General features: G+C 36.9%; 1 protein-coding gene across 6 annotated transcripts in view; it reads right to left on the bottom strand.

Moving 5' to 3' along the window:
* BIRC6 (baculoviral IAP repeat containing 6) overlaps positions 1-22,082 on the bottom strand; it is a 174,457-nt gene that overhangs the window by 73,676 nt on the left and 78,699 nt on the right. For 5 of the 6 annotated variants that reach the window (XM_039718798.1, XM_039718795.1, XM_039718797.1 and 2 more), the window contains 13 exons: positions 20,444-20,577; positions 19,376-19,503; positions 17,034-17,596; positions 13,918-14,093; positions 13,277-13,373; positions 12,904-13,098; positions 10,767-10,967; positions 9,880-10,159; positions 7,349-7,605; positions 6,117-6,225; positions 5,389-5,610; positions 1,635-2,415; positions 603-746 (listed from right to left, as the gene is read on the bottom strand). In XM_039718798.1, the coding sequence (XP_039574732.1) occupies positions 603-746; positions 1,635-2,415; positions 5,389-5,610; positions 6,117-6,225; positions 7,349-7,605; positions 9,880-10,159; positions 10,767-10,967; positions 12,904-13,098; positions 13,277-13,373; positions 13,918-14,093; positions 17,034-17,596; positions 19,376-19,503; positions 20,444-20,577 (3,287 nt within the window). The remainder of the gene's footprint in view (positions 1-602; positions 747-1,634; positions 2,416-5,388; positions 5,611-6,116; positions 6,226-7,348; positions 7,606-9,879; positions 10,160-10,766; positions 10,968-12,903; positions 13,099-13,276; positions 13,374-13,917; positions 14,094-17,033; positions 17,597-19,375; positions 19,504-20,443; positions 20,578-22,082) is intronic. The other variant, XM_039718796.1, reaches the window with a different exon arrangement.

Consider the following 22,082-nt stretch of genomic DNA (forward strand, 5'->3'; position numbering starts at 1 on the left):
CAGAAACCAAAGTAGCAAATACTTTTGTTTGGATGGGAGTATCAGATCTTTTAAAGAAACATGTGGTTTGACCCTATTTTTTAGTCACAGCCTTCAATGGAGAGCACTTCAGACATCAATTGTAATTCTGTTCCAGTGAAGCATGTGGGACCATAAAGCATACATCTGCTTTATAAATTAATTCACATATTTGTCACTCAATTTATTCATGGCATTTTGGCTAACTGCTCAAGCATGTCTGCCAATTTTGACTATGACTGATCCTTAATGAAACTGCTAAGGACTACGGACCAGATATTGTATCTATATTTATTGCTAGTGTGTAAGGGTACTATTAAAAGGCCTTCTGTAAGATAAATTTCAGTTGTCAGATACTTTAGAAGCAGTATAGTTCCAACAAATATTTTGTGTTATTGTAACACAGTGCCTTGAATTTTCTTCTAAAATGATGAGTTACAGTTCAATAGCACTTTCCTTTCCAAAATTCCATAATGTGTACAGCAGAAAAAAGCTGCTAATATGTCAAAATTGAATATACTCAGACTTAAGATTTACAGACTAAATTTATTCCACGTTTACCATACGCTATCAAAAATTCTTACTGGACAAGGTGACTGAAGAAACAAAGTCACTTTCTCATCCTCCAGCATCAGCTGCAAAAAAAGCCTCCTAATAAATCCTGAAATATTTCCAGAGGTTGGGAGGTTCCCACGCTGAGGAGAGGACTGGAACAATTCACAGAGAACCTGAGAATGCAAAATGAAATCAGATTTTAAATATTTCTACATTTAGGTCTTCAAAATATAGCTCTACACAGCCAAAGTAGGCATTGCCCAAGATCCACTTCCAGTAATCACACAAACCTGCTCAGAAATGAGCACCACTGATGAAAATACCTGCAGCAAATAAGGCCCTTAATATAAAAGTTTAAAACGCTGACTCCAGCATCAAAGTAATTGTAAACATGGAGATGTCTCAATAAGATAAAAAAATGAAAATAAAGTAGTTCTAAAACCAGCTTTTGAATCCATAAAGCAAACATTTCCCATGGCATAATGCACTATTATTCCCAGCCATTACAGAGAACTGACTCAATTTTTTACTGAAGCCTACTTCTTCCTAGAATGTCATCATTTTTAATGCTGAAAAACCATTTTTTCATTATACTTGCATTCAGCTAGGTCTGCAAGGTTAATGAATGTGACAAAGATAGCAGAACCTGCTCTAGAATGCCAAATGCAAAGCCATATTCTGCAATACCCAGTATTTCCTTGGACACAGGTTGCACAAGCAAACTTCCCAGGAAATCTCCTTAGGTTACTAATATTAAATATATGTGAAGCTTGCTGTTCAAATTCCATTTCACAAAAGTTTAGCCCTATCCTGAACTCTTGGAGTTCAGGCTAAAGCTTATTTCTCCAAACCAAGAGAAATACTAATCTATACACAGGACTGGACAGCCATGCTAAAACTTTTTATATGTTTCAGACTCAGATCAACAAGCTAACAATTTTAATATAAAATTCTTCCAGTTCACAAAACCCCAAGTTATTATAAAGAAAGGTAAAAAACATAGAAATTTTTCAAAGCTAGCCGTAGCTATTAATTAAATCATTATTATTTTTCTCTCTCACCTGTGCCATAAGTCTCTGGTTATTAGGATGGCAAGAGATGCACTGGAGGAAGAAGGCAACTGTTGCATTTTCAATGGCTGTCCGCTGCTGAGTGGTCAATCCTGTGGTTACAGTCGAAGAAAGCAAGCTGGACCTTGCACTGGTCTGTTGTGCTGTCATATTGTGTCCTCCAGAGGTAGCACCAGAATGGCACAACAGGAATAAAAGTGCTGTCCACAATGGATTGACTTCAGAGCCACCCAACCAATCCTTCATCATGTGGCTGTTGCCAACTTCTGTCAGAAACCTGAGAACAGGAGCAACCAGGTCTGCCGTGATGGGCATTTTATTAAAGTGCTGTGGAACATGGTGCCTCCTGAGCCTGTCCTGGGTGATATCCATGGATTGTGCAGTGCAGTCAGAGCTAGAAGTATGGTTAAAGCAAAAACTAGCAAGACTTCTTACAAGCAGTGAAGGCAAACCTGAGTCCAGTAACTGCTTGATAGCTTCAGGAGACTGAGATGAGGCAGCAAGAGTAGCCAGGTGTGACTCTGTTAGTGCAAGAGGGGCTTGTGCATTTTTAGAGTCATCTGTTAAAGATGAGCTAAGGTCCTGCTTTTTGCTGTCATCGGTCATAGACAGTCTATGCTGACACTGCATCGGAGGAGGAGTGATACCCATCCATCCCATCAGTAAAGAAAAATAATTTGGGTGGATGTGGCACATGGAACAAAGCAAACTATCAACAGCTTTCTTCAAAACCATGTTGCAGGGAAGAGACATGGACCAGTTAAACAGTGACCTGTGGAAGACAGAAAATCATATCAATACATAGCCTGCCAGTTATTTTCCCCTTTTTTATCACTGGTTCATACAACATTTTTGCACTTTTATGATTTACTATTACAGAAGCTGCGGTGAAACATTCCATGCTGAACTTGGAAACTTCTTCTGGATCAGAGTAACAGCAGGACACTTATTACCCAAAATGCATTTCTCAACAGTATGTTTAAATTTCTTTCACCATATTGTATTTTAAATAGATATAAACCAGCTGCACACAAAAACCAGATTTTGGTCTTTCGACAGCTGTCATACATCTCATGCATTTTTAACCAACTGCAACCTCTTTGTTTTGTCAATTCTCCAAGCTGCAGCTGTCAGGGTCACACACATGACCCTATGTGTGTGTACAAAGGTCATTTACATGAAGCTCTCAATTCCTTGTAAGAAATGAAAGTACTTTAACATGTTTCAAAATTTTTGAAAATTTCCCTTATTAGGCATTTTCTTAAAGATCCTGCAAAGAAATGAAAGGAGCAACAACCTTCTTGGTTGGACAACACACCCTTGTTATCCTTACTTGACCTAAATTTAGGACACGAGTTAACAACAGAATTATTCCTCAGTGATTCTAAAATTCCACCTCCTTTGGCATCACATCCAAGTACTATTTGCTTCAATGCTAATGAAAGGCATATGAGTGCAGAAACTAATTTAGCTCCTGTTATTCAGCTTAAATTTCAGAAGGGGTACTTGTAAAGTAAAATGATAATAATGTAAAGTAAAATGATAATACAGACTTGTCCAGAGCATGTGAAGTACTTTAAAAAAAGCCAGTTTTCCAAACTGCATTCACAGTATCTTGACATCACAGGTGTTACATTATCTTAACATTTACATACAGAGGAGAACATGCACTTCACGCCATTGAATGTTAAGTTTTCAGATTAAATTTGGATGTATTATTGTATCTTGCATTTCCATTTGAAGACAAGGATTGTTTTCCCTCCTTCTGCATGGAAATGTTATACTATGTTTAGTCTAAGGGCACCCTAGGAACTCAAGGAACTCACTGGGTCTAACCAAAAGTTGGATTTATCACCAGTCAAGGGTTGATAAAACCCCTCCCCAACAGCAAACTCATCTCAGTGGCTAAATGATCTATAACTCTGGAAAAACAGTCACAATTTCCAAAAGTCCATATGTTATAAAGCTACACTTAACTCTTCTCCAACTATATATTAACACAATCCAAATGCTAAAATCTTCTGGATAAGTTCATGCTCTATGAAAAATAAAGGTTTTTTCCTAAACACATATTTAAAAATAACTAAGGGATTAGCATCTGTTGGCCAAAGCAAAAATACTGAAATGGAAAATGGGGATGATGGGAAAATATTCCCAAGAACAAAGTGATTTATCACATGAAGGAGAAACCTGGAGCTACAGCTAGAATCCATGACAATATTTCAAAAGTTACAATATCAAAGAAGATGAAGAATACACATGAAAAGTTACTTTTATTAGAAAAATTATTTGCCCATATAACTCTGACAAAAAAGCTTTTACATTTATTAAAGAATATATTTTATAATTTGCTCCAGATGGTGGCCTCTATGAGTGATAGCTTTAAATTTGGCAGGAGGTAGGGGAACAGGGTCACACTTGCATACTCAAACTAGGTACAAACTGTCATTTCTCCCTGTGATGAAAACAACACACTTTCCCTCCAAAAGACAGGAATTCAGCTGTGAAACCCACTTTTATATAAATCTAATTGGGCTGTCCATTTTGGAAAGTCCATTTTTATTAGGGTTTTTTCTTGTTCAAATGATAAAATGTATCCTGAAAATGTATTTCTGTTAAAGCATATCGCTAAAAGGACTAATTGACATGCAATTTAAAATCCATAAACAGTTTCCAAAGATGAACAAACTCATTTTGAATCAAAAAATATCACCATCACTGTATCACTGAAGTGTCTTTGGAAATTGTCTTGCTTGAAGTCATGTTGCACATATGTAAGAGCTCTACATGCTTGTACCTGTAACTATAACTTACACACTTGATGGTGTTTTAATGTCTGACTATGCCTAAAGGAAACTGGTTGTGGGAAAATATGAAGATTTCCTAAGGGCAACAACAAAACCATGTGCAAAGATCCCTTCATTAACTGCAACTGCATTCAACACTACAAATCAAAAATGCCTGACTAATGCTAGATACAGTAATTTAACAGTCATTTTTCTATAAACCATGTGAAACAATGTTATGTGTCTTTTTTGTTTTGCTTAAACGAAAGAGATAGTTAAGCAACATATACAGATGGTTAAGCAACATAAATTACAAACATTATGTCATATATTGTCATTTTGGGAATCACTAAGAGTATGCATTTGGTGTTTAGGGTGAACTTCTCTTTAGAATGCATCAAAATGAAGCAAGTTCATAGTTTAATATTCACTCTAGATTTTGTGCATTCATTTCTTTTAGATCAGACTGGCCAGAACAGAAAGGAAAACTCCAAAACATATCCACCTTCCCACCTCTTAGCTATCAGTTATAGATGTTGGATACTGTGATGAATAAAACAATACTTCTATAACAGCATTCTGATGAAGATAATTTATATGCTGTGAAAATTACTGCAAACAATTTCAACAAGAACAGTCCATTAAAAGTCCTCATGAACAAAGCCATGAACCAGCTTACCTTTCACATATATGCGAGTATACACAAGGATTTGCTGTTTCATTTCAGATTTTTGGGTCTTTAAACATGATTATACCTGGAATATGTGACGTGCAGCTTTGAGTTTATAACTACAAAACTATCTGTTTGGATATCTTTAGGTATCCACTCTATCAATTAGCTTCGGGTATGTCACTTTCCACTACTATTTCACAATAAGTGTCCTTCAAGTTGTATTATATCCATGAACAAAACAAGTTAAGCACAAAAATAATGGGGTGCAAAATTTTGCTTGACTTACTCAAAGAGCTCCCTGTCCAGCAATGCTGGCAAATCATATTCAACAAGCAATTCATAACTATGCCACAGAATTGCTGCTACACAATGCAGGTGGGAAGGAGATGGCATCAACAGCCCATACTCTCTGGTTGAGCTGTTGGGACAAATGTAGCTGACCCGGCCACTTTTTTTCATAGCTGCAACTCTTGCAGAATCACTGACCCATTTCAGCAATGCTTGAATTCTGTAAGACAAGATGATGTTGCACATTATAAACGAGCAAAGAAACACTTAGAGTCAAATCAGCTTGCTGGCTTTTTTTGTAATCCAATTTACACATTTATCTCTTTGAAGTAAAGTTCGAGAGTGAGCTCAAGCTCTTTTTTCTCAAGACTCAGATCAGGGCAAAAATTAATTAAAAAAATTTATCTTGGACAGCCAAATGTGAACCTTCTACAGACAAAGAAAATATAGCAGGTATCTGAGTTCTGACTATTTGAGAGAAAAGTCAGTTGAAAACCAAAGTTTTATCACATTTATAAGAGCAGCAATAGAGGGACAGCATTCCCTGAAAAGGATGAAAAGAGCTAGGACAGAAAACTGGGAGACCTTATTCAGATTTCTGCATTTCCATGCTGCCTCATAACAATCAGATTCCAAAAATGTTTGGTTTTATGAACTACTATCAAGCCACTGTCTACCAGGTTATTTTTTGTATATGCTTCCATATGACAACCCAAATGACATTACCTATCTTTTGTTCCAGGGTCTTGAGTTGTTCCAAGCTGATAAAGAATGTCTATTGTGGAGTCAGAAGAGAGACCATTTAATCTTCCAAACAGTAAAGGGCTATTCAGATCTTGCCGCATTCAAAAAAAAAAGGGGAGGGGAAATAATAGAAGTACTTACATACATATTTTTTAAGTGTATTAATGACATTATTACGGAATTGCAATATTAACATTGAATTAAGCTTTCCCATTAACATAAGAATGAAATTTCTAGACACACCACTGTCCCAAAACTGGGCATTTTGTATGTCCAATGTAAGCTTTACTATGCAAGGAAAAAGCCATTACAATATTCATCAGATACAGGACTTAGAGGTTGACATAGTAGGGCTTTCCTCAACATATTCCAAAAAAGACATGACTAATTCCAATAGAGCTGTCAAACCTCTTGCTTGGCAGAAGTAGACAGTGTTTTCAAAGTGTCTTATTTAACTCCAATTTTCATCAATGGGATTACAGCTGAAGATTTCCACAGATTATTTCCTATTCAGCTCCTCCTCACTGTGTTCATCCTCTGCCCTGCCAGAAAGTACTTTCCTATCTAACAACATTCCAGCAAATCACAGGAGCCTATGTTGAAACCCTAACTCATGGCAAAGTAGTTACAGAAGCCATTTTTAAAAGAGTGTTTTCTGTTAGCAGTCTCAAACCAGGAAAAATTTGGTTTGTTTTCTTTCATTTAGAAGGTACAAAACAGCAGAGTGGTATAAAACCATAAATACAAAACCCCCAGTGCACTAACACAACAGCTTCTGCAAAATTTCACTATGGGACATAGAATGTAGTTTTATCTTCATTATATACCTCCATACATAAATATTTTTAATGCTTAGTGCTATTCAGAATTCATACTGTCCTACAGACTATTGCTGCACAAATTCTGCTGCATTAGTTTTCCTTAGCAGCATTTGTGGCAGTGCTCTCTCTTTATTTTAGGACACACTGTGCATCCTACACTTCTTCAAAACCCATCTAATTATGAAAAACCAAACAACCCTGGCTGCACTCCTTTATCACGGCAGGACTACCCATATACAAAGACTGTGATACTTAGAAGCCCAACAAAGCACAATGTCAAGTTCTAGCAGCCCAGGTTCAGAATCAGAAAGCAACATGCAGATATACTGTATTTGTACTTTTATACAAGCAGTGCTTTTAAGCAACAACTGAAAAGAAATACACTGCACTCACCTGCAGGATCACTCCCCGATGCTGAGCAGTTTCTTAGAAGAATGTCAATCAATTTTAGGCCAATTCTGGTGGACTGAAGCCCAATTTTCACCAGCACAGCCTCGATGTTTGGAGAATGCATGCCACAGTAAGGGGACATTAGTAAAGCAGCACATGTCTGCAACAGATTAGCAGTGGGTGCTGCAGCACTAGCCATCATTCCTTCCAAATCACTTATGTGAGTGAGGCAGTGGTGTAATAATCTTAACCATCCAATACTGAAAAGGAAAACAGAAAAGTGAGCTAATGTATTATTTTATTGTATTATTTTTTATCTGTAGCACAGCTACGTGTATTAGATTACAGGACAAGTACTGCAGGAAACTTCTGTGACATGATCAAACATCATCTGAGCAAAACAAATGACTGAATTTAAGACCACAATGAAATACACATTAGTAATGCTGTTGCAATCATTGGATTAAGATTATAAGAAAGGCAGGCTCTGTGGGCAAAAAGAGTCTTAAGAGCCTGTAAGTTTTATTACTAAGGTTTTTCAAGATTTGTTGTTTCACACACATTTCTTCCAACAGGAAGAAATTCTTCCTTGTTGAAGGAAGGATGAAAGGGAATGTGTTTATATATGGGGATGGGTATGGGGCAGGTTTGGTTTTTATTGATTGTTGGTTTTTTTCTTCTTTCTTGGGTTTTATTTGCTTGTGTATTGTTTTTTATTTACATCAAAATGAGTGAAAGTGCAACAGTAGTTGGCACTAAAATTATATACCTGCACAACTTCCCTGACATTACAAACTTTTAGGATCATATATATTTACAATAAACTATAGTGAACCTTGGAGAACCTTAAAATACATATAGAAAAAGCAAAGAAATCAAAAATGTGTTAGCTACTATATTTCCATTATGTCTCTATACCTGCACAACTTCCCTGACATTACAAACTTTTAGGATCATACATATTTACAATAAACTACAGTGAACCCTGGGGAACCTGACTTAAAATACATATAGAAAAAGCACAGAAATCAAAAATGTGTTAGCTACTGTATTTCCATTATGTCTCACATTCTTTGACAAAATCATTCAGAAGTTCTTTTAATAATAAATCCTGAGAAATAAACCTATTGTAATCAAATCACTTTGGAAACACATCTATTAGACTTTACACCACAATACTATTTAAACTAGAATCATGAACAAGATGGCAATCTAAGCTGTATGTGAAATAAATGGCATCTTTCACTGACAAGTTCTAAACTAGCAGGTTGTTTCCACAACTAACCCTGACCACAGTTTTAAGAAATCCAACCTTTATTATACATCCTAAATTATGCTTACAATTTAATTTTAGAAATCATTTACTCATAAATCAATTGGATTCACCAATTAAAAAATAATAAGTTCTCTGTTATGTCTAAAATAAAATTTATGCCAAGTTTATTGAATATGTTTCACATTACTATCAAAAACTATTTACTATTTACTATAGTAAAACTACTATGTTTTACTGAGATACTTACAACATTAAGCTGAAAGCTACAATAAAACATCTCAAGAAATGAGCAACATACATTGACCTTCTTTCTTTAGATACTGGTTATTCTTGTGTGACTTTATTATAACCTTTTCTTAAGTAAAAATATAGTATAATTTGCCTATAGTAATTTTCTTCATGGCTATTTAACACCAAAGAGCAATTTCAGTCATACAGCTTTTATAAATACACATTGAAAGTATTCATGTTCTCCAAATTTACTTATGCTCTCAAATTTTTTCTCTGCAAAAGAAAGGTTTTTTTTAAACTTTCCCATGCGCTCTTCAAATTTATAAACATCAAGGTTCAAAGATGAAATATTTAAAATTAATGTGTTTTTACAATTTAGTAAGCTCAATTTAAAAACCAGGAAATCTAAAAAATCCATCCAGTAAATTACATTCCAAGTTGGAAAATGCTGACACTGTAAGAAAATTCCTTAAGTATTCATTTATTTTTATTTTTAAAATGAGTAAGAAATTCAAAATGCCACCTAACCAAATAAATGCTTTTGAAAAGAAATCTTGCTGATATGCCAGAATCATAAGAACTTTCAGCTCCTATTTCTGAAATGTTTGCAAGCAGCAATATTGGATATGACTTCCACAAAACATTCCACTATTCTATTTCTACTCCTGCTACAACACTTATGTAACACCGTTGACTTCTGTAAGGATAAGAAGTATTTTGGCACTCCATTTTTTTTGACAACTGCCTACCCATTAAAAACACAAATGCAACTCAAAATGCTTTCCTGTGCTTTATATTCTCTCACCATTGCAGGGACAAAACATTCCCTTTTACACTTGCAGCCTAAGCACACTACTAAGGAAGGCAGAAGTACTGCTAATATTTCTCTTCATGTTGAGAAAGAAAACCAGGAAGAGTTTGCTACTGAAAGATCTGACTCAGAGAAGAAACCACCATAAAAAACCCAAACCCTAAACCATGAACTGGCCCCTGACAAACAAACTGTCCCCTGACACAGGAGCCTCACCTTGTTTTGGAGACCTGGTCCTCAGAGGGAAGGAAGGGATTGTTGACGGTGGCAGAGGAGGTGTTTCCAAAGGCAGTGAGGCCCAGCAGTTTGATCTGGGAGAGCCCCAGGGTGCTGGCATCCCGAGGGCGATGGAGACGAAGGCAGACAGCTGAGGCAACTTCAGCTTTTACCAGCTGGATTTTTATATAGGTGAGACCACTCGTGATAACAGGAGTTGACAAAGGTAACATATTGACACCATCTGCACTTATTTCAACAGATACTGATGAAGGGCAAGCTACAGAGTAAGATAAGAAGGTTTAACACTATTTTAAAATCTGTCCCAGTTTATCTTCATCATGGATACGCGGTCAACACTTAAAATTCAGAGAACAGAATGACTGAAATTATCTCAGGCAGACACTACTACAGAACTGCAGCTGGAGAACTTGACCTGGGAGATGGCACATGTTAAAAAGCACAAGCATTTTGATACATGGTATATACAGTTTATTTCAAAGACTTCAGAGGAAGAAAAGTCCTGTTACAGAAAACAGTTTCCCTACCTGGGTTACAACAGCAAGAGCTGAAAATCTCATGCTTTTTCCCAACTACCATACACAAGCATTTTGCCTGAAGAGCCTTGACCAATATCCCTTTCTCACTGGGCAAAGTTTTGGTGAGCATGACAAAGTTTTTTGACATATTTAACATGAATGGCACATGACATCTACTATGCTAGAAAACAAGCACAGGCAGGGACTTCCATTCTCAAGGAAAGCAGAATTATTTTACAGGCATTACTCAAACAACCTCCCAGCTTTAGTTCCACTGATTACACTCTTTGTATTGTATCCCAACCTTCACATTTTTGAACTGGCATCAACATCAGTGAATCTACTTACTTGCCAGAGAGGCCAGGTGAGGCTGGATGTGGATCTCCTTGAGCAGCACAGCTGCAGGAAGGTGAATTGTGAGATCACACCAAGCTTCCTCAGGTAAAAATATGTATGACCATGCAGCAGAGCGAGCCCGTCGGTGGGGAGGAGTAGCCTGCAGCAGCACTTCAGCAGGCTGGGCAGTGGGGCTGCTTGAGGTGATTGAACCTTCAAAAACAGCACCATTAACGATGATTAGTAATGTTTATTAATAAAAATCAGATTGATTTACAACCTGAACTGTGGAAAACACCTTTTTTTTTCCTGCCTCATCTCTTTTGCTTTATCAATAATATCCCATTTTAATGCTCACTGCCCAGTTACTTTTCTTTTACTCTGAACTGTTTTAAATAGGCAGTTTACATATCCACATGCATATGTATGTCCTTGAAATTTGCTACAGGATAATTGCTACCGAAATTCTAAACTTACTCTCAAGAGCTCAAGAGTACATGACAAAAACAAACCAAATAGAAAAGTGCAGGTTAAACAGCATACTTAGAACTTGAACTCAGTTAATTCAGAGTTAACACATTTTAAATACTAAAATAAAAATAACATAAATTACTTAAAAACCAACCTCTGCAACCCTTTTTCCTTAAAAAGGTTTCACATGAAAACCCTTTTCTAAAAAAGACACCAGAAGCTGAAAGCTACAATGAAATGTTTCAAGAAATAAAGAACATATATTGAGCTTCCTTCTTTAGATACTGGTCATTCTGGTTATTCTAAAAAAAACCTGACCACAGGTTGCTGCTTCTTTTTCTACTCCTAGTATAAGTTAAGAATGACGAAGGAAGATGTAGGCTGTCTTCTTTAGGAGGTTACAGGGCATACAAGACCAGATGTGAGCTGTTCCAAACTCCAGGTACTTGGGGTGTTTTACTGTAAAGTAGCCATAGCCTGACCCCACCACTAAATGCCTAACAGCAGCTGGACATGGATAAACTTTCATCCCAAAATGAATTAAGCCCATCTCAGAAAATAACCATGTAATGAGAATCAAAATGTACTATGTAGACTACCAAATGATGGGAATTAGAATGTAATAAGTGAGGGTTTATTAACCAAAAGGTTAATTTTAAAAATACACTCCTGATTGAAAGTCAAATATTAAGAGAGATGCCCTCATTGCAGAATATCAAGGAGCAGCACCTTGTAAGCTGGAAGATAAGGTAGGCAAGAACCTACCACCATACATGCTTAGGATTTTTACTATTTAAAGTAATAAAGAATGAACATTTGCAGGATTCCTAAATTTACCATTTAGACACTTGTGAAGAGCAAAGTAGAAGATTTCCAGTGGCCCCTATTCTACCAAATAAACCTCTTTTTATTGTCTTTCACAATGCCATTATTTTTGACACTCTTAAATTTGAATCACAGGACTGACTGGACTGCTTTCTCATTCAACAACCTCTCCAGAAATTTTAAAATTAATCCCCTCTTGTCAGTGATACAAACTGTATGAATACATTCAAGGCTGCACCAGGCTAGTGGGCAGCCACAGAAAACAAAGACACTAGTACAGAAAAGGAAAGCCTTTGTAAGATATTGCAGTACCACTACCTCTTACAACACACACATTTTACTTAACTGGCAGCCATTGTATTGATATCAGAACAGCACTGCAGTTCTAACAAATGCTCATGAAGGCCACATGAGAGCATCATCAGCAATATCAGTCTTATGCTCCAGCTTCACAGAGCTCAGGCATCCCACCAAGCCATGACTCTGTATGAACTCCCTCACAATTGATGCGCCTTAAAAGAAGTTACTGAGTCTTATTACATCTAAGGCAGATGGTGAGCTGGAAGCAGGCATCCTCTAGGGGAGGAGAAAGGGGTTCACTTTGATGCATGACTTCATCAGACACGGTTCACTCCCTCTCCTCCTCTCCCCTGTCCACATGAGGTCTTATTACCTGTGGTGGAGGGGACTAACCTCATCCCTCAACGTAACCTTGAAACACCAGCAACCCCTCTCAAAAGAAGATTTAGTAGTATTGGAACATTTGATATTATTGTATTACTTTTTGTTAAGAACTTGAAACACATTGAAATGACTAGTAGATATTAATTGAAGAGAAGGAAGCATTACTCACCCAAAGGTGCAAAATTGTGGATTCCTTCAGCATTATCAGGCTCAGAAGCGAGCACTCTGGCTTTCAAACTGCTGTCTGTTGCTTTGGTGGGACCAGAATCCAGGAATTTCATAATAGTTGAAACCATGCTTCTTGCTGTGTTGACAATAGCTCTTGTGCTTGTTACCATGTTGTTACAGATAAGTTGAACACCACCTGTGTATAATGTGGGCAGATAGAAGAAAATACTGCTCAGAAGCACACAACAGATTACACACAAGCAAAGGCCTATTTAGTTACCTGGCCTTGTTGACACATATATGTATTCTTTAAGTGCCAAAAAAATCTAAACCAAACTTTTTATTTGATGTGGCTGGAGAAAAGACATTCTTACCCATATCATGGAACGCCTTCAGTGCCTCACTTGTATCCAACACTCGTAAAATGAACCAGAGCAGTGGCTCAGATAACTGACATGTGGCAAGAGAACCCTAGAAGAAAATCAATTAAGAAATACATGGTTTCATACAAAATTAATACAGTAGACATTCAAATAACAGCTCTCAGCCTCCCTTTTGAGCAGACAAAACTACCAGGGAAGAAATGCCACCACAGGTGACCTCTCTGCCACCATATACAATACCATGTTCCACATAGTTCAATTCCTTATGCAGGCAAAGTGTTTGGGGTATGGAAAAGCTCAAACTCAGGGGATGAGCATCTTCATGGAAATATGAGTACTGAGCATTAAAAGAGCCCCAATAAATGTGCTTCTCACTTGCACATAATAAAATATTTGTTCCATCTTCAAGCCTTTAGTCAGAAACATTTACAGGAATGTCAAAATGTCCTTAGAGAAAATTCCTTCCCTCTGCCACAGGCAACAGAGAGAGGCTTCCTAACTTCAGCACCCAAATGAAGTGAGGTTGTACAAATGTTAACATTTCTTTTACATAACAATACTTTAGTTTTTTGACCTTACTACTGATTACAGAATCAACTACTTTGAAGGACAGCAAGCCTCAGGGAACTTACCTGCCTTCCCATGTACCCACAGGCCATGTAGGTAAGAATAGGCTGAAGCATCACTTGAACTGTTGTTGCTTTCTTACTAAGTGTTGTCAGGATAGTGAACAACCCATCTCCAACTGATATTGCATCTAAGCCACCATGGAAGTTCTCATGTTTAGTCAGATGTAAGCCACTTGCACCTAAACGAAAGAAGACCGTTCAAAGGTCATAAACTGAGACCTAACAAACCATTAATAGCACATAAGAGAACTGCAGAATATTAAAATGCTCACATGGATTTTACAAAGTAAAAATGGAAAAGTTTCCAGTATCATATAACTTACAATTAGTGCTCCCAGATATGTATAAATAGGAAGACTTGACCCAGGAAGTCAGGAAATTTAAATCAAATCAGACCATAAAAATGAGTATAAATAGTGAAGGAAACAGGGTAACTACAAGGATTGAAACCACTCTTAGCTAGAATCAACTGACATTTAAGATTGATCATTTTCTGACAATAATAAAGTTTCCTTGTGCTGCCACAAACATTTAACACACGTTAACACACACATTTCTATCAGAAATACCTCTCCTGGAATTCTGATTCTCACTATTAAAGCTCAGGATTTATTCATTACAATTTTTTGAATATTAATCATCAGCAATACTGACTATACATTGCTGAGGTTACAGACAGTAAGCAAAACACTACCCTTCCCATGGAAGAGACTACTTCCATAAATACAACTGCCTTACAAATCATAAGACTGGGATCTGGAAGAGCTGTTAAAAGTGGTCTTAGATTTAAATGTTTGACAACCACAGAGTAATCCTGTCCCATTTAGAGAAACTGTACAAACAAATAATAATCAAAATCAATGTGCTCAAGTGATCTTTGCAGCATGTCTTAAAGAAACCTTTTGGCAGTCTAACTGCCAGGTGTTGCACTTTGGCCATCTTTAAACTATCAAGAAAGCAAATATTGATAAGCAATGCATGCAGAGGAACAAATAAAGTAGTCCCAAGATCCAGACTCTGTCTAGCCTAGAAGAGTTCAATGGAATGAATGTAAGCTGGATTTGCTGAGAGGGAGGACCTTCAGGTGAGGACAAGATAGGACAGGAGGTGAATACTGTTACTGGTATGATTTGCACAGTTTGTCATTTACAAAGCAAAAAACCCTAATGGAACAGACACAATGGTCATAAAAGGAAAAACAGAACAAAAAAAGTTTAAAATTCATGTGGCAACTGAATTCCTCAGGGCCATCCTGGATCCTGACCATCTGGATTGCCAGATGCAGTAAATGAACACTATTAGCATAAATTTTGACACAAGAGCCACTACCTATCAGTAACATTTGTAGACATCTTCTTGTTTACCTATCCTGGTAGCACCTTTCCAAACTGCATTAGTTACTACATATTTATTATTATATGCTGTTAACTGATTGTTGGATCCTGTGTAACACTGGCTGCAGTCCTGCAAAATGGTTTTTTCACAGAAATAGTTCAGAGAGTTTAATATAGTTTTTCTTGAAGGAACTAAACCCACAAATAGCTGTATTACATCTTCCCAAAATACATGGAAAGATTATTTTCAATAACCTGTATTAAAAACCCTTTGGAAGAACAATCCATTAAAAGGGATCAGCTGACCCAGAACACTAATTTCAATGAAAAACATTTTGAAAAAACTATCTTTCCAAATTGCCCTTAAAAAAATGCAAAACAACTGCCAGACAAAAATCAGTGGTTTAGAAAGACATCAAAGTTGAGAAGACTATCTGAATTTCACTCTAAAGAAACACATACTCACAACAAACCACCATTCCCAGAACAAACTACTTTCAGTGTTCATAGAGGATTTGCAATATGACATCAACTACCCAAAGTGATGAAGGAGATCCTCTGGAATTAATTTCAGGAAGGTTCCAACAGCACAATCCCGGCTTGTCAAATCTTACCTCCTGTTTAATTTTACTACCTAAGAGATAACTACCTTTCCTCAATTGCTTTCATGCTGCAATAAACCACTGGTCTAATACTCATGAGGGCTCACTGAACAAGTAACTGTTTCCTGATAACAGCATAGGTTAAGTTTTATATCTGCTTAAAAGAGGCAGCACAGAAAAGGCCAGAGCAACTTCCTTCAAGCAAGAAAATCACTATAAAGAGCACCAAATTTTACAAATATTACACCTGAAATGGAGTGCACGTCTTGGTCTATCCTCCTGCAAAATCTTTTGCACATGGAGAAATCCATGGTATTTAAGCCAGTGGTTTAACTTGTGTAAATAAATTCTATGCCACCATCACGGCACAAAGTAAGTCACAAAAATAGGCAGTCTGTCTAAAAAAATGCACCTCAGATAAATGTCTGACAAACAGCAGCTTTGCTTTCTAAGTATCATCATCTCCCTTACTAATTCATAGCAGGAAGATCCCACTCACAAATATATGACTGCAACTCCTAGAATATGACGTTAATGTTAACGCAATTTCTGGTGAAACAGAGGAAAAGTTTAGGTATTCTATGAAAGAGACACAATTGTAACTTGTATTTTCCAATGTGATTTAAAAAAGGAAAATCATCCAATCCAGCAAACAACTGAGGTAAGATGTCTTGTACAAAGAAGACTCATCCTAATTCATACATAGAGGCATGTGATGGCCACAGACTGAAATACAGGAAATTAATTCCACTTAAACATAAGAAAAAGGCTTTTTCTATTTTAAGAATGATTGAACAACATAACAGGTTGCCCACAGCAGTTGTGGAGTTTCCACCGCTGAGGAACCAAGGTACTGAGCAACCTGCTCTCAACTGAGGCAGGCTCTAAGTTTGTGCAGGAAGGCTGGATTAGACAATATCCAGAGATCCTTTAACGTTAAGCATTATGCGATTCAGCAAATTCAAATGTCAAACACATTCCCGTTTGGTTTCAATTACTGTCTCCCACCTCCTGTTAGGGGCTTTTTTCATGCATCTGTTCCCCTTTAGCTTTTTCTCTGTCACTTTTTTCCTGTCATTTCTGTAATGCATTATTTCACATCTACACCCAGCTTATGAGTTTGCAGAAATTTTAAACGTTTCACCACCCAAAAGACCTTCCATGTTACTCAGAAAACACCTACCAATAATCATGGCCATAGCACTGCTGTTACACTGGCCAAGCGCAGACAGAATCTGGCTCATAATTTGTTGGTTGGCCAACACCAAATCCGCCACGTATGCGGTTGATCCTTGAGTATTAGGGTTGCTTCCATTGCCATCTTTGCCTCCCGAAACCTTTTCCTCATCAGACACACTGTCTGTAGTACTGCTTGCTACTGGAACACGGGCACTGTATTCTCGGTTACTGGAAAGCGGCAGCTGAACTAAAATGTTGATCAGCTTTAGTAAATCAAACATGAGTTGATCCCTTGTCATTTCTCCACAAACTGCTTTGGCATCACCTGGACGGATAATGTTGGCAAAAAGCCCCCCAAAACAGGCTCGGGCACCCACAGAGCTGTCTGAGCCACTGCGAGACATGACTTTGTCTGAACATGTGATGTAATGATGCACAAGAAAGGTGATCGACTCAATTACTGCAGAAATGGTGCTAACTGATACAACTTCAAAATTCTGTTCCAGGGTGAATTCCAAGAGTTTCACTTGAGCATCCAGTGGTCCCTGGCCTGTCTGGAAAGCACCCCTGAAAGAAAAAAAAAAAGAAGAAAGAGATATTACAAGTTATACAGGTTTGGCTGTTTGAGTGTGATCTTCGTCCTCAATTTTAAGGATTCAAAAGCACACCAGACTTCCAATACATAAAAATCCAGTTATTTTCAGAAATGCATGTGGAAGCAAAATCTGATCTTCCACCCACATCAAGCTTCTGTAATTTTTTAATATACTGGTCATTAAACAGCCTGCAGAACCTGCTCATGCCACCACCTTCCTGATAGCACTAAGGATTAAGAGGTTAACTTTTAAAAAGGATAGGATTCATCTTTTAGTTTTGTAATTCAGAAAATTTTGTAGGTAAATACTTGGAACAGGCTACATACAGACTGAACAGTCTTGTTCAGTTCTTGGTGAAAGGTTTCCTACATATGCAAGAAAACCTCATGGAAAGCAGCCAGATAATACTTTAATATCATGAGGATTATTTAGTTGCTAACAGGAAATCATGACGGATTTTTTTCTTCCCACTGATTAATTTTAATCAAACTTTTAAAATTAAATGCAGAACAAAACAGTTTATAGAAACAGCCCTGAAAAAATATTTGGAATTTAAGTAATACCAACAGTAAAATGCTGCTTTTCTTTACAATTAATCTTATGCTCAGACACAGTACAGTCCCATAATTATCTGTGTTCCTAGAAATAACAATGTAAATCCCCTCCTGCTGCTTTGCTTCCATATCATGGCAATTCACAAAAAAAACCCTAATGTGTTTCAAAAACTACACTTTCAGTGGTTTCATTAGCTTGTTTTAAACAAATGCTGGCATGCAGACACACACTCCAAGATTCACTGTGAATTAATGATTTTATTGTATTATGACATGTCTCATAGAAATCACTGATCATCAATATAACCTGATAAACACCACTCCTATAATTTAAGTTACAAAGGTAAAATCTCTTGGAGAAGGCAGAAACCATTTTCTGTAAGATTAAATAGATAACACCGAAGTGCCACCTACTGGGAGCCCAGAACTGAGGAAGCTCATCCCTAATTATAGAAGCCTCTGTCTGGAGATAAGCATAACATCAATACCAGAAAGAAATGCTTTCTAGTGTACTTCAGACTAAACAATTGCCTTATTTTCAGTGTACCACTGGAGACAGAATCTTGTGCCCATCAGCCTTGCCTTGAAAAGCAGAACTGTGAAAGATGAGCCATAAACTCTTCTCTCTCCCTGGCCAGAGGCACTTCTCTACACTAGTGAGCATCAATAGGCCCCAGGAGACTGGGACAGAGTGTTTTCCACTGTCATGTGGAGAGAACAAAAACCCACCAAAGATAAAGCAATAAAAATGCATATCGCATAAATAGAATTATGCAATCTCACAACTCATCCTACCATGTGAGAAAAGACATCTGTACCATTTTTACAACCTATGAATTTCTGGAATCTTTCATTAATTCAGACCTCTCAGAATACTTTTTTTAATACATAAGCTCATCAACAGTGTCCTTACTTTGGAAATTACTTCAACAAGATTTAAATAAAATCAGTCCAACATTTCAGTGCCTCTATTGACACTCTCTTACAAAGACAGCTGTGTGTGAATTCCAGATGCATTTTTCCATGTGCTAGGAGCAGCTCTAGGCCGGCTGCTTGTGCTGCAGCAACAATGATGATTTCCATTGACACCTAACTTACAGAATGACAAGGCACATACACATCTGAGTTGTGATTCACAATCACACAGATTTTAAAGAAAAGGAGGGTATGAAAGAACACAAACGTGTAAGATTTACCTTTCTGTTGAAAGTATATGTATTAATTTCAATAAAAATTCACTGAACATCTGAGGACAAGTTGAAGAAAGGTGCACCTGCAATCGAGTAAGAAATTCTTGCATAGCTTGTGTTGCTGTTGGCCCAACCTAGAAGAAAAGACATTTTAGGAAGAATTTTATATACCTGAAATGTCTTCAAGAACATTAACATCTTCTAAGAACAGGAAAGTATTGCATAGCTTAATGTACTTTTTGAAAATGTTTAGAGCATCTTTACAGAACTAAAAGGTATCCATTTATATTACATATTTTTCTATTATTAATCATGAGTCAAAAGCAAGAAAATCAGTTCTTTACCTAAGACTTGTTTTTCAGGTTGAGACTCTCTTTTCAATAATGCAAACTATACTCCATACAGAATCCACTTCTGTGCTAATGTGAATGTTTTTCACAAACTACATACTTAAGTAAATACTTCAATGACACTGTGCAGCGTCCTGGAAAGGACTATGTATTTTCTTGAAAATTTGCTGGAAAAAAACCCCAAGGAAAACCAGGTGTTTTCTGTCTCCCAAAATGAGACTCCTGGCAAATACTACCTACAATTAAGTTCACTTGGGCTTTTTTCAAAACACTATTTGTAGGTTTTTCAAAGATGGCAAAAACAAGAAAACATTAACTGAAATTAGGAGAGGCAGCAGATACTACATGAATTCAGAAAGAGGCAGAAAATGAAAGTATAACTTTAAATTCAGGAATTCTTAGATATTAAAACTTAATCTTCGTTGGCATTTTTATCCCAACCCAACAAGATTTTGGGAAAGTAACTGAATGGAACACTTCATTCACATATGGCATCCTCTCCCTGTGGCTAGTCTCCAGAGAGTTGTGAAAACACACCAGCACTACTGAGAGTGTATCAACAACATGAATTTCCCTATGGCTGCTCATCAGAACCAACTAAGTCTATAACTAGAAGAAGAAACAAGACAAGGATATAATACATTGGGAATGAACACGTATTTCTGTCAAGCGCCTTGAAATCCTATTGCAAAAAGTTTTTCCTCTTATTTTAATTGCTCCTTACCTGTGGACTGTGTTGATTTGTTCCATGAGGGTTAGTGCCAGAAAGAAATTTCACTAACACATGAATAAGGTTGGGATCTGACACCAACAACTGGGCAGTACTTTCCTGAGCTCCAATGGCACTACTTGGACCAGCTTAAAAATAAAGACATAAAAATTACATGTGTAATCTTAAATATTAAGTGTAAATCAAGTATTTTTAGTGCAAAACCCTTATATTTATTTCATGATGCGGAAATAGTCTTAGCTAAAACAGGTACCAAAACCTGCTTACTCAGGACCATAACTGTGAGTTTTCCACTAAGTACAGACACAAAGCCCCATAACTGCCCAATCAGTGTTCCAAGCTTGCTAAGGCAGTATTCCTTAAAATCTATATTAATTTTGTAGGTGCAATACATACAGACATTTTGATTTGTCTATTTTCTTTAGTCCAACACTTCAATAAGGCTCAAGTGCATTTTTTAATTTGTCAGACAGAGACCAAGTGTTCTGTAAACAACCTGTAAACAACCACAGTATTTTTGTTCTTGGCAGATGCAATGACTTATCAGAATAAAATTGTAGGGAGCTTAACAGATAAGAACTCTGAAGACTGGAATTTGAATTAAAATACACCCTTCAGTGACCAAACAAATGAGCTTTACTAAATGTGAAGTATTACTCTTGCAGTAGTAGTATACTGAATCAGTTCAAAACCCTGAAAAAAGCAGGATATGAAACAGATTCTGCAGAAGTGGGACAGTGCTTTTTGATAAATGCCATCATGTCAATGTTCTCCCTTTCATGTACACATTTCAGGTGTACAACACCCCTGGGGGAGTTACAGGGACATTCATCCACAGGCCTGAATGTGTTCATCCCTTCTGATAAGGTGTAACTGACTCAAGAGTTGACAGCACACATGCTTGTTAATTGAAGGCAGTTATTCCAGAGATCAGGCCATGTTCTGTTCTCAGATACTAAGAATAAGAGCGAAGTCTCAGTTTGTGCATAATAAGTCTCTTTCATTAGATTTTTACAGCTCTACTTCTTCACCTGATGGCAAAAATTTCAGCAGATTTTTGTGAGACTGATTTCTAAATATATCATCACAGAAAGGGGACAGAAAGTAAAAATTTTAAGAACAAAGTGCATCTTAAAGTCAATGACTTGAAATGGCGAATATGAAAAAAAGATACATAGGCAACATTTAAAAACTACTTTAATTTCTATCAGTGTTGTGGCAAAATCTCATTCACAAAGTGAGATTATTTCTAGTGTGTTATGGAGCAATATAGAGAATGTGAGATATTACTGGTATGCATAGGGAAATGAAATGGCTGGATTTCTATTTTAACAGATTCAGCTGCTGGGGGCTTATTTTCAGATAGCTTAATAAAAGCAGTGACTGGTGCCTGCATATTTACAAAAATATTCCTACTCTGTCAGAAAAACTTCAATCTCATTCACAGCAACCTAATCATTCCTCTCTGCTATTTCTTCTCATACTACAAAACTAATTCCCAGAGATCATTAGCTAGTCCTAAAACGTTTTTTGGAAGACAATGACGACTCACTTACAATGACATTTTGTTTTACCATAAGGGTTTCTGTTTCCCATGGTACAAGCAATTCAAAGAGCTCACTCTTGAAAAGCC

Source organism: Passer montanus, unplaced genomic scaffold, assembly GCF_014805655.1.
Source record: "Passer montanus isolate IOZ18808 unplaced genomic scaffold, ASM1480565v1 scaffold40, whole genome shotgun sequence".
Taxonomy (NCBI): domain Eukaryota; kingdom Metazoa; phylum Chordata; class Aves; order Passeriformes; family Passeridae; genus Passer; species Passer montanus.